At 36.8% G+C, this 14,193-nt stretch overlaps 1 protein-coding gene across 1 annotated transcript in view; it reads right to left on the bottom strand.

The window, feature by feature from the left end:
• Nucleotides 1–12,268: 12,268 nt before the first annotated feature.
• LOC125657023 (GLIPR1-like protein 1) overlaps nucleotides 12,269–14,193 on the bottom strand; it is a 42,779-nt gene continuing 40,854 nt past the window's right edge. The window contains exons 8-9 of the mRNA XM_048887650.2: nucleotides 12,672–12,794; nucleotides 12,269–12,516 (exon numbers count right to left, since the gene is read on the bottom strand). Coding sequence (XP_048743607.2) covers nucleotides 12,467–12,516; nucleotides 12,672–12,794 — 173 coding nt within the window. The 3' untranslated portion in view covers nucleotides 12,269–12,466. The remainder of the gene's footprint in view (nucleotides 12,517–12,671; nucleotides 12,795–14,193) is intronic.

Below are 14,193 nucleotides of genomic sequence, written 5' to 3'. Positions count from 1 at the left end.
CAATAGGGCCCCACCCTAATACCAGAACCCCTGACCCAGGGGCCATGAATTTCACAATTTTGAAAGAGGCATCCTTGCTCATCATAACCATGCTATTGGTTTGTCTACTTAATACCCAAGGACAGAGAAGAAGATTTTCAAAGAAATAATGCATTTTCACTATATGACTTATAGAGCCCCACCCTAGCACCAGAACCCCTGATCCAGGGGCCATGGATTTCACAATTTTTAACAATAGGTACTGTGAGCAATGCTCACTAAGAATACCCCCCGCTTACCCCAATCTCCCAAAGGGTGTTGGTAATAGGTATAAACTACCTCTTTTCTGAGTGTTGCTACTTCGATGTCCAGTGCGCATGACCTTTGACCTTTTGACCCCAAAATCGATAGGGAACATCTTCATCCCATGGGTAGTCCATATGTGTGATATGCTGACTGTAGGTGGAAAGGTTAACGCTTTAGAGCCCGGAAACCATATTGCTACTTCAATGTCCAGTGCGCTTGCCCTTTGACCTTTTGACCCCAAAATCGATAGGGAACATCTTCATCCTATGGGTAGTCCATATGTATGATATGGTGACTGTAGATGGAAAGGATAACACTTTAGAGCCCGGAAACCATATTGCTACTTCGATGTCCAGTGTGCTTGACCTTTGACCCCAAAATCGATAGGGAACATCTTCATCCCATGGGTAGTCCATATGTTTGATATGGTGACTGTAGGTGGAAAGGATAACGCTTTAGAGCCCGGAAACCATATTGCTACTTCAATGTCCAGTGCGCTTGACCTTTGACCTTTTGACCCCAAAATCGATTGGGAACATCTTCATCCTATGGGTAGTCCATATGTATGATATGGTGACTGTAGGTGGAAAGGATAACACTTTAGAGCCCGGAAACCATATTGCTACTTCAATGTCCAGTGTGCTTGACCTTTGACCTTTTGACCCCAAAATCGATAGGGAACATCTTCATCCCATGGGTAGTCCATATGTTTGATATGCTGACTGCAGGTGGAAAGGATAACGCTTTAGGGCCCGGAAACCATATTGCTACTTCAATGTCCAGTGCGCTTGACCTTTGACCTTTTGACCCCAAAATCGATAGGGAACATCTTCATCCTATGGGTAGTCCATATGTATGATATGGTGACTGTAAGTGGAAAGGATAACACTTTAGAACCCGGAAACCATATTGCTACTTCGATGTCCAGTGTGCTTGACCTTTTGACCTCAAAATCGATAGGGAACATCTTCATCCTATGGGTAGTCCATATGTATGATATGGTGACTGTAAGTGGAAAGGATAACACTTTAGAACTCGGAAACCATATTGCTACTTCGATGTCCAGTGTGCTTGACCTTTGACCTTTTGACCCCAAAATCGATAGGGAACATCTTCATCCCATGGGTAGTATATATATATATGATATGGTGACGGTAGGTGGAAAGGATAATGCTTTAGAGCCCGGAAACCATTGCGTCTACAGACGGACGGACGGACAACCCGATTCCAGTATACCCCCCCACAACTTGTTGCGGGGGGTATAAAGAGGCATCCTTGTTCATCATTACCATGCTATTAGATTGTCTACTTAATACCCAGAGACAGAGAAGAAGATTTTCAAAGAATTTCTACATTTTCACTATATGACCAATAGAGCCCCACCCTAACACAAGAACCCCTGCCCCAGGGGCCATGAATTTCACAATTTTGGTAGAGGGCTCAACGCTCATTATAATTATGCCCACAGTTTGGCTTCTTGATGTCCAGGAGTAAAGAAGAAGATTTTTTAAAATTACACTCATTTTAATGGTTTTTGCCCCACCCCTCAGGCCTCAGGGGGGCAGGGACCACGAATTTCACAATTTTTGTTCCCCTCCACCCACAGATGCTATATGCCAAAATTGGTTGAAATTGGTTCAGGGGTTTCAGAGAAGAAGCTGAAAATGTTCAAATGTTAACGCACGACGAAAGACGACGGACAAAAACAGATAGCAATAGGTCACCTGAATGAATTCAGGTGAACTAAAAATTAGAGTACAATTGTATTTATTCCGAGAGATTTCAATTTTTTCATGTCTTTGCTTTGAATTTCCATACAGATATAAAAGGAAAAATTTGGGAAGAATGATGAAATAAGACTGGTTTGATAGGGAAATTTTGTGATAAAAATTATCATTTTTAGCAAAAATTAAGCCTGCACAAAGTTTATGCCCCAATAAGATGTATTAATAGGTATACACATTATCATGTAATATTTTTAAAGCTATACTTTTCTGCTGTATTTTAATAAATTTGCTAATCCCCAACTTCCTTGATTTCCTTTTTTATCATTCGACAAAAAAGCATAAATATCTTTGTACCGTATTTGTGCCATCTATCCATTTTTTATATATGTCTTGCAAACACCGGTGTGTGCACAGTTTGCTGGTGACGGTATTTACTACGGACATGAAGGACTATACACCAGTTTCATAACAAGTGCAGTCTTTTCTTAGAGATCAGCTGAGCTTAGTGAAAATTCAAGTAAATTAAAAGTCGAATATATTGGATATGGGGTAACCCATATCTATTCTGGTTACAATAACTATCGAAAAAGTCTCCAACAAAATTAATGTTCCTGCCATGCATAAATCTAAATAAATCATTGACTTTGCGAAATCTTATGCCGTCACAGGAGGGTGGCAGTACGTTATTTTATTCTATGAATATGTGAAGTTGACGATAGAGAAGCTGAATTCATTCCGTTTGTCACAAAGTTGAGTTGTTAGGTTTTCCGTCGATATCTATGTTCAATAAAATATCCAAGTGCTGAACGCTGACAAAATATGCGATGATAACCTTGAATGAACCTTGTCAGGAAACAAGTGCAGGGAAGTAAATAGGGGTAATTGAATACAAAAGATTGTACTTCTGCCTTTGCAATCCATCATTAACGGTGGGTGTTGCTGGCGTTAAACATCCCCTTTTACGTTCATTGTTCGTTATCGTCACCTTTACATTACACACCTACAGATCAAAGGCCGAGTGGGCTTTGTCCTTTGTTTAATTAAATGTTGAATACGCTTTAGTGGGCGGAATTCTGGACATATCGTCCATAGAATGAGAAAAGATATTTGATAATGATTATTTGATTAGTCATGTATTTCATTCAAAATGTGGGATCATTATACCTCTACCACGATTGACCCAAAGTTCTACAGTTTCGTTTCTCATCATTGCAGATATATCACACTGGATGAAAATTGAACATTTTCTCAGTTTACGGGACATCGCAAAACACAACACACAGCTTCCAAATGCAGGGGAGCAACTGGGTTTGGGCTTAATGACTCGTTGTTTTGACTGTATATTATTTAATGTCCATCCTGAGAATTTTTCACTCATATGGAGACGTCATCATTGTCGGTGAAGAGCTACAAAATTTAGGCCTATGGTCGCGGCTCATATTGCCATTGAGCAGAGGGATCTTTACAGTGACACACCTGGCGGCCGTTTCACTAACCAATCGTAGATCGTAAACGTACGATTACGTTTAAGATCATTTGACTCGCACGTATACGAGCGTTTCACGAAACCTATCGTAGTCGTAACACTTACGATTGCGATTTACGTCTGACTTTTTAGAACTCTTTTCTCTATGGAGGTAGATTTAAAATTAATCCTACCATGGAAAGAAATGTCCATTCATTATTTTCTCATGGTATTAAACATATCCTTATCGTCTGTAGTAACCCATGCAAGTTGTCAACAAAAATAATGGAAATTTTAAGCCCGATCTCTAGTGTAACGTTTAAACAATTGATAGGATAATTTTTATTGACTTTCATGTAACTAAAAGTTTGGAAAAAATGATATAAGAAATAACATGTTGCTGACGTAGTCTCCAAGTCCTCCAAAAGTAACGAGGCTGTGATAATAGAGGATGGAAATGTGAAATACTATGAATGGAAAGAGTATATAAAAACAACTTTTCAGCCTTTGAAAGGGATACGCAAGTTTCATCACTTCACTTTTTCAGCACTGCTGCCTGGAGTTTTATTATGCAGCGTTGATGTAGATGGCGACAAGGTCCCAGTAATCCTCAGTAATCACGACCAAATCAGTGTAAATCTACCACCAGAGATAATGCCGGGCGGACTCAGTAGAGAACGACAGGAATATTTATACGAACATATCAGACCTCATGTCCGGGAATGTTTCAGGGACACAACATGTCCAGAATTTCATGAAGAATAAGTGAAAGTTTCAATTGTTTCCGACAATGATTAACGTCATTTCAACGTCATTGTTTGTAACGTCATTGAAATATTATCTTAACCTTTGACAGCCTATATCTCAGTAAATATGCTGAATATTTGACCCAAACTTCACATGTGTCTTTTTAATGTTGTTTTCTATCATATTCCATTAAAAAGTTATTTTTGATAATTTTTACTATAAGGGCCCTTTTTGCATGGGACTGCTCATATATATTTTCCGTTTAGGCATGTAAGCATATGCTAACGTCCATCTTTACGTGATGATGTATATTCCAGATCATTTATTAAGAATTATTATTGCACTGCCGGTGAAGGGCTGCAAAATTTAGGCCTATACTCGGCACTTACGGCCATTGAGCAGGGAGGGATCTTTATCGTGCCACACCTGCTGTGACACGGGACCTCAGTGTTTGTAGTCTCATCCGAAGGACCGCCCCATTTAGTCGTCTCTTACGACAAGCAAGAGGTACTGAGGACCTATTCTATCCTGGATCCCCACGGGATTGCACTTTATAACAAGGGTTCGGAACCCCAAGGATCCGATAATGACCCATCCCTTTTCTGTATATACATATAGGTCTAGGTTTGTATGTTTAATTTCTAACGACCTTCATAAAACTACAGAAACGTTCCACTTGCAAAATTGGGATTTTAACCCCTCTCCCATTACCAAATCATGTTATCATATTTTCCTTAAAATTTGTAATGTTTATCATTCGAATGTTCATGTATTATGTAGTTAGTCAGTTGCATCAAATGTATTGATCTGACGAGAAAATAATAACCGAGTCCATCGAATCGCAACGTCTTGGGTTTATATGAACTGATTCTAAAAAAAACTTAATTTCTGAACATGTCTATGAGAATTACTTGAATTCTGCCTAATGTTAAATATACATATACACTAACGGTGATGCAGGCACATGCAGCAATAACCCCCCTCCCCATATTACTTTTCTAGCAACTGTTCTCGTTATCATTACATGCAAAGTTTGATATATGGACTACACACCCCCCTCCTCACTTTTTAAAATATGAATTCATTGCCTTTACATTTACTTCAGCAGACTGGTCACAGGGGCTAGGCCCGTTTTGGACCCGAACTCTGTAACACAATGAATTTACTATATCTGTGGTATCACAGAGCCCGGGCCCAAAACGGGCTTGACCTCTGTGAGACTGGCATTTCTGTGGTTGTGCGTAACAAAGAAGGACAACTCTAATGTTGATTTAAGATTCGGGCTCGGACTGTACAATATTTTTGTGCAAAAGCAGACTGCAAGTCATTGTGATTGTTTTCTTCCTACAAAGTATAAACAAACTCAGTCAGGTAGGCTAAATACTACCACGAAATGATCTCAGGCGGGCCAGCATGGCGGCCATATTGCTCATTTACGTGCATGTAGGAGCACTTACGATAGCCCTAGACCACTCGTAGGGTTACGATCAATATTGATCGTAAATCGCAAATCGTAACTTTTAGTGAAACGGTCTTACGTGCTACGTTCACATTTAAGTCTACGTTTACGATCTACGATCGTTTAGTGAAACGGCCACCTGTTTTGACAAGGGGCCGCAGTTTTTGCGGTCTGGTCCAGAAGACCGCTAATTTATGTTCGACAAGCAAGGGGTATTGACTACCTTTTCTAACGCGGATCCCCATGGGATCTCGTTGTATTGACTGTTTTACATGAAACAATATGAATTTCACAGAAATCAATGAACATTTTTTGCACTAACAATGACTTGTTTTTATCTATGTACCTAAATTGTAATTTTATTTTTATTATTTCTATTGTACAAGTTTTAAACACAAGATGCCTTATTTAGCGTAAAACAAAATAATGTAATGTGGAATCAGCGAAGATAAGTCATTGTAGTCTTAATGTTAGCATTCATCAGATTGATACATACCACCCATTTGCATTAAAGGTCAAATTCACGCAGACTATGCGAAGGTAGAGGTGAAATGGGCTATATTTCTCATATTCCAGAAGAAAGTTTATGGCAGTTAGAATTTCAGGTACTCATTTTTCCCCGTTCTTTTTCTTGTTTTTATATGTAAATATGACAAAGGAATTTCCTTTTTTAAACAGCGTTACGTTATAAAATAGATGATTATTGTTTGACAAAGTTTTTGCTATACTTTAAGGTATGGTAAACAATGCTTACGTTTGCCAAGGGGAGACTGAATAACAATAATTCATTATCAGCCTAAAAACATCATCGTAATATAAGGGTAATTTGAGATAAATGCCAGAGAGAGAGAATTAATGACAAGAATTCTATTCAATGCCAAATAAGAACAAAATGGTGATTCGCAGTAGGAACCATTGTAGGACATTCATGTATGAACGTGATTTTTTTTTTATTGTTTTCCCTCCATAGCCAATATGAAACGTGGGGATAACGAAGAGTTGATATTAAAGGAAAAAATTTAGAATAGATAGCAAAGTTTGAATACATAACATGCCACTTTTCATGCTAGAATACCTGTACTGTGCCTATACAGCATTTCGAATTATCGAACACTGATTTTAAGTAAGTTATATCATGTAAACTGATCCTTTACACTATCAATTTATTTCATCTGTCATTACGATTAATTAGCTCTGAGACTTGCATTTTCATTAAGCGGATAACCATATTTTGTGTAATTTTCCTGTATATTTAACATTCTCGGGGCTAAGAAAATATTTTTTTATCGTCTGCTATTTAATACATAGAATCTCTCAGAGATTCTCTATACAGTTTCTTATTCATTTCTACCATTATATTGTAATACTAGCAGGAGTAATCGTGCTTAGGAGAGGTACGATTTATTTTGATGCTGTTATAATCGATCACTGTTTGTGAAAAACCTTCGAATTTGTTGATGTCTAACATTTAAGGAATTTTAATATTTCCAGCATTTTCAAATAAATCTCACTACGCTTTACCTCTCTCATTACTTCGCAAGGCAACTTTTACTTGCGACGAAACGATTTTATTGCAGAAACTTTCAAATGTACAAAAATCGGATCACGTGACTGTTACGATCATGTGACAATAGAGTTTCTCTCTATTGCATCAAATATTCCTCGTTTCGTCTCACTAATGAACATCTGCATAACGGCATGGATTCTTGTGACATGGTAATTATAGGTTTGTAATTTGACTAACATTAGTCCCGTGGGGATCCATGTAAGAATAAGTCATCAGTACCCTTTAGTACCACCTTGCTTGTCGTAACTGTAAGAGGCGAAAAGTAAGGCCGCGTATCACAGCAGGTGCGGAATGTAAACCGTTCTTGCTCAAAGGTCGTACATGTAAGTGCCGAGCATAGGCCTAAATTTTACAACCCTTAACGGCAATGGTATCGTCTCCATATGAGTGAAAAATTATCAAGGGGGACTTTAAACAGTAATCAATCAATCGAGTTGAAGGCCACAGCAAGAGATTTTTTTCTTCCCATGTAGAAGTTTTTGAATACATGCTGTATCTTTTGACAAGAACAGAAAGTTTGTTGGAGTCTTTTTCAATAGCTATAATGTAGAAATCGTGTTAAAGTAATTCCACCCTCCTGTGATGTCATCAGATTTTGCAAAATCAATAATTTATTTAGATTTATGCATAATAGGAATAAATATTGTTGGAGTCTTTTCTGATAGGTATTGTAAAAAATCTTGTTAGGATAAACTATTTCAAAAGTCTTAAGTTATAGATGAATAATCAATGATACGTTTTAAGATATTGAATCCAAGGGCAATAACTCTGTTTTAATGATTTCTTTATCAAGTTTATTATGCGATTGATTTCCTTTATTTTTTGCAGACATTTTGTATGTTTTTGTGAAGATACAGTTTCATGAAATTGTTATGAATGCTATTATATCGTCATAACCAGTTGATAAGAAATTTTGATAATGCTGTTTAAGGAAAATTGTTATTTTCTGACGGTGATATATGATTCTGTTTATGCACGTCTCGCATCTTAAAAAGTTTGATGACCTATGTATTTTATTTGATAATTTGTTAGTTTTAACTCTAAAGAATGAAAATAAATACACTTTTCAAACTTGTATCAGATAAAACCACGAGTATGGAGTTACCTTAAACATAAAATATTTCAAAAGTCTTAAGTAATAGGTGAATAATTAATTATGTTTTAAAACATTGAATCCAAGGGCAATAACTCTGTTTTCATTTAATTATTTATCAAGTCCATTATGCGATAGATTTACTTTATTATTCACAAACATTTTGCATATTTTTTTAAAGAAACAGTTTCATGAAATTGTTATAAATACTATTATATTGTTTTAACCAGTTTTTGTGACATTTTGATAATACTGTTTAAGGAATTAAATTGCAATTTTATTACCTTGATAACAGGTATATGTGTTAATTGATGGGGGAAAAAAATTAAAATCGCCGCGGTGGCCGAGAGGTTAGAGCGTTCGCCCCGCATGCGGAAGGCCGGGGTTTGAATGCCGGCCACGACAAACCTAAGTCGTTAAAACAGGTAGTGACAGTTCCATCGCCAAACGCTCGGTATCAGGTGTGAATGTCACCGTGTCATTCTTAAAAACGGATGACCCGTGTCACAGTAGGTGTGGCACGCTAAAGAACCCCCACTGCTAAATTACCGTAAGCGCTGATCATAGGTCTAAATTTGAAGCCCTTCACCGGTCTTGGTGACGTCTCCATATGAGTGAAAAATTCTCGAGCGAGACGTTAAGCAAGATACAATCAACCAATGATATTAAAACCGCAGATACTTTTTTTTTTTTACCATTTTTATTGTTACTAAGATATATAATTTGAATGATAAACAACCAAATATAAGATTGAACCTATAAATATAGAGGGCCGGAATCACTGGTTCAGGAGATTTTTTAGTTGGGAAGGCGACTGTCCCTTTTACCTGCTATCTTCCGTTTCAACGTCAATTCGTAATGATAAATTTACACTGTACCAGCAGTACCCCCAAAAGCGCAAACTGTCAATATCTGTTGGCCTAACTCGATGCAAAACCTCATATGTTTTACCAAATTATATTGGGAACAAATGTTCTCGTATACTGTATTAGCTTAATCCTTTTGAGTATCTTTATTACAAAGGTGCAGATTTGTTTGAATGCCAACGATATTATCTCATAATGCCTCAGCTTATATCCTGTACAAATTGCCTGTTATTTGCAACAACAATCTATTATAACAAATGCTTCTAACGCAAAGTTAATGCACTCCGTATCTAATAACGAAAAAAAAACATGTTTACATAAGCATATTGACCGGTTTTTTTTTTAATATTGCCAGGTTCTAATTATCACCACCTCCGCTATTTTGCGCAAAATATAAGGTTAGTCTCGTATGATATATATTTCAGCCTGGCATAAATCAGCCATTCATTTAAACAGATATGCTTTTTGACGAAAGTTAGAAACAAGAAACTTTCAAACCCTGAAATTCATAGTGGACATGTAAAACAAACAAGTAAAGCTAAACAAGTAAAGCTAAAGATGACATGGTGTAAAACTTATACGGTACCAATTTTGATGCACCAGATGCGAATTTCGACAAATAATGTCTCTTCAGTGATGCTCAAGCCGAAATTTTTGAAATCCGAAATAACTATGAAGTTTTATAATATGTCAGTTTTAGCTATATTTAATAGCCAAAAACAGCGTGCCAAAAAAAGTGGAGCCAAATTCGTCCAAGGATAAGAGCTATGCATGAGGGAGATAATCCTTAATTTTGAAATGAATTTCTGAATTTTATAACAGCAATTAAATATACATCCGTATTTTCAAGCTAGTAACGAAGTACTTAGCTACTGGGCTGTAGAGACCCTCGGGGACTAACAGTCCACTAGCAGAGGCCTCGACCCAGGGGTCATAATGTAAAACTTATACGGTACCAATTTTGGCTGTGTATAGTCTTCATTAACATGGACAATCATGACAGTGTACTCGTATCCACCATCGATAATCCACCACCAGTTGTTGATGAGCAATTGCAACAAATCGTGTTTAATGTATTTAGTCGATAACACTCACATTAGACAACCCAAATCAAAATTTGCTCTTTTATAACATTGGTAACTTATTATGTCTTCCCCTCCCAGATGGGGGACGTATTGTTTAAGTGTGAATTCTTCTTCTCATACAAAGTTTATCCAGACCATAACTTTTTTGTCTTTTGACATAGGCCTTTGTTAGTTGGTATGTGGGTATACCATTATAAGACTGCCTGTCATGTACCATTTCTGATCACCTTGGACCTTGACCTATGTAAAGGTCAAATAGTAGAAATTTTGGGCTTTTTTGTCCGGACTATGACATTTTTGTCTTTTGACTTTAGCCTTTGATATTTGATAGATTGATTAAATAAATACTGTTAAACGTCCCTCTCGAGAGTATTTCACTCATATGGAGATTTGACATGAAGGTATACCATTTTAAGACAGAATGTCACGACCTTTGATTTTTTTATGCAAGGTCAAATAATAGAATTTTAGAGGCGTTTTTGTTGTCCGAACCATAACGGTTTTTGTCTTTTGACATAGGCCTTTAATATTTGGTATGTTAGAATACCATGAGGAATGTTGTTTGCCGTTTTTATGACCTTGACCTTTTATGTAAATGTCAAATGATAGATTTTTTTGGCCATTTGTTATGTCCGAACCATAATATTTTGTCTTAAACGAAGGACTTTTGATGTTCGGTATGTGAGTATACCATGATAAGGCTGTGTCGTGTGCCATTTTGATTGTCTTTTCCTTTGACCATTTATGTAAAGTTCAAATGATAGAATTTCTTGTCCGGACCACAGGTTGTTTGTCTTTTGACATATGCCCTTGATATTTAGTATGTTGGTAAGTTTCATTTGCTATCATATGTTCACAACACTGTCTCTTGGTTGATTGAATATTGTTTAACGTCCCTCTCGAGAATATTTCATTCATATGGAGACGTCACCACTGCCGGTGAAGGGCTGCAAAATTTAGGCATATGCTCGGCGCTTATGGCCATTGACCAGGGAGGGATCTTTATCGTACACCTGATGTGACACGGGACCTCGGTTTTTGCGGTCTCATCCGAAGGACCGCCCCATTTAGTCGTCTCTTGCGACAAGAAAGGTGGTACTGACGACCTCTCAATACAAGGTCGCAAGATTGATTAATGGTATGAGGAGTCACTGATTATCATTACCCACACGATCCCTGATTTCGATGGATACTTCCATAGGTACCACAGGAACTTATAACAACTGACTTTTCTTTTTACAGATATCTTTATACTGTAGAACTTATACGGTACCAATTTTGGTACACCAGATGCGCCTTTCGACAAACAATGTCTCTTCAGTGATGCTCAAGCCGAAATTTTGGAAATGCGAAATCACAATAAACTTGTAAGAGCAAAAGGAAAACAAGAGTGCCAAAAAAAATGGAACCAAATTCGTCCAAGTATAAGAGCTACACTGTATGCGTGAGGGAGACAATCCTTATTTTGAAATGAATTTCTAAATTATACCCCAGCAATTAAATAAACATCCGTATTTTCAAGCTAGTAACGAAGTACTTAGCTAGTGTGCTGTAGAGACCCTCGGGGACTAGCAGTCCACCAGCAAAGACCTCGACCCAGGGTTAAAAATTCACATTAAAAGTTAAAGATTAAAAATTAAAGATACCGAACATTGACCAATTTCATCAAACATTTAAAGAATTCAAAATAGAGAGTAGAGCAAATAAGGCCCCTGGATTCACCAGGGAGCAAACCAGGTGTCTAAGAAGAGTAAACATTCCCAAATATATCTAAATTTACAAATCGATCTTTATTTAGATTATGAACAGTTTGGCACCTGTATTAAGCTGTTCATTGTAGAAAATATCACGTGGAAAGACATGCACCACAGATATGTACACTAGATTCACCTCAGGATAGATAAAAAAGCAACGTGCTGATCCGATGCACTCTCCAGTAATTACAAACAGCTTTAAAGCTTTGCTTATGAGAGAAACTTTTATTGGGAAAATATACAGGAAAGGAATAAAAATATCATTCTTGCGCACTTAATCTTTATTTTGCGCATTTGTCCTCGGTAAATTAATACCTTAACGCGACAACATTGTATGTTATAGGCTTGCTCTATGGGGTCTTCAAAAAGAGTTCCGAATAATCTGAAGACGAATCTATGAACAAATAACCATTTTGCTTTAATTCACATGACTTGCTTGTCCCCCAGTTTCCGCCATTGGGTGTCTAGCTGAAAAACAAGAACATAAAATGTACTCTTATTGTATGTTCAATTTGTGTACCCGCTTCTAAAATTATTTTTGTTCATTTTGATTACATGTGTGGGTGAATGGATGGAGAGAAGGATGAGGGATGGGTGAGTATATCGATCAACCATTTACTTACTGCAGTCGCATGTGGCCGGGCAATACTCTTTCAGTATCATGTGATCCTCGGACGCACAGTCGTTCTTCGTTACCATCTCACAAATATCCCAACTCTCATACATCTGAGGGTTCACGCAGTCTTCTACATAAGATTATAACGAAATAAAGTTTAACTGGGCAAATCGCAAACAAAAATGCGTTTTCATACACTATTGTATGAAAGGAGTTATGATATTGATCACTGTTCGTTATCTTGACCTTTCATACATTACTATATGATCAAATACTATGCATTTTTCTCTCTTTAAAACTCATAGTGCTTATCAATTGTGAGTGATATACGATGCCAGTGTGCCAACGGAGTCGTGCTGAAGTTATAACCTGACTACATTATCAGACTTATGAATTCTCATCTTACCAGTTGTAATATTGTTATAATATTTTGCTTACACTAAATCTGGAGAATCTGCACAATATGTTTCAAAATGAAAATAAAATGGAACATACGCTAGTTCAATTAATTAAGTAAGAGACGTGGACGTTATGATATTTCAAACGTTTTTTGACATTTTCGTGGCTGTGTTTTATTTATATCAAAATGAAGGACTACAAGAAAAGACTAAACACCTTGAATTTTTTTTCTTCCCCTCGTAGTATCCCCTGGTCCCCCGATTGGTATTATAATAATTGGTTGTATAATAAAAGCTAATATATTCTATAAGCGGATAACATCTCAAGCTCCCAATTAAAACAATTACGTGTTTTGAACTCTTATATTTTAAAGAAACATCCCACACAGTTGAACCAAATCGTGTGCATGTATTCCGCAGAGGAATTTCGAAAATGTCTCCTAAGAGATATTAAATATTCTTCTATTGAATTCTCTAGTTGATAAAGGATCCAATTAAAGCTCTGATTCACCAAAGAATATCTTATAGTCATCATCAACAGGAAATAAAGAATGACAATAGCTCATCATTAGACACGTGGGATTGATAAATACAGCCATTAAATATCGGTACTTTTAGGGCAGAGATGGACTGTAGAGAAATATTAATCAATTTTTTTTCTGTCTTCATCTTACCCTGTTCAAGAAAAAATAATCATTATAACATTATTTCTACGTAGGAAATTGTCAAGAGTTGTTTGAGGAATCAGCAGTAATGTTTCCAAATTTTAAGGCATTTCATTTTTGCGAGGTTTTTGTTTTGTTTTTTGTTTGTTTGTTTTTTTTTTTGTGTTTTTTTTTGTTTGTTTGCATTATTTCTTTTCCATGTTGAGTTGTTTTCTTCTGTATTAAAGTGAAGAGTTCAAATTTAGTCTGTGCATGACGCTCAGAGCCGCAGCAAAGAGGGTTTTGTTTTTGCGCCAATGCATTTCGTGACACGGATGCCCCATCCGTTTTTAAAGGTATCATCCATGCGTATCCGCTCTAAATATCAATAGTTTCTGTTGTTCAACCGTCCATTCAATATACTCCGATAAAGAGAATTTTCGTTTGCAATCATATGAAATCATATTTTTTTTCTGTATTACACGGA

The sequence above is a fragment of the Ostrea edulis genome, chromosome 7, assembly GCF_947568905.1.
Source record: "Ostrea edulis chromosome 7, xbOstEdul1.1, whole genome shotgun sequence".
NCBI classification, from domain to species: Eukaryota; Metazoa; Mollusca; class Bivalvia; order Ostreida; family Ostreidae; genus Ostrea; species Ostrea edulis.
Note: the sequence above shows the minus strand (reverse complement) of the source record. Positions and strands in the feature narration are given on the sequence as shown.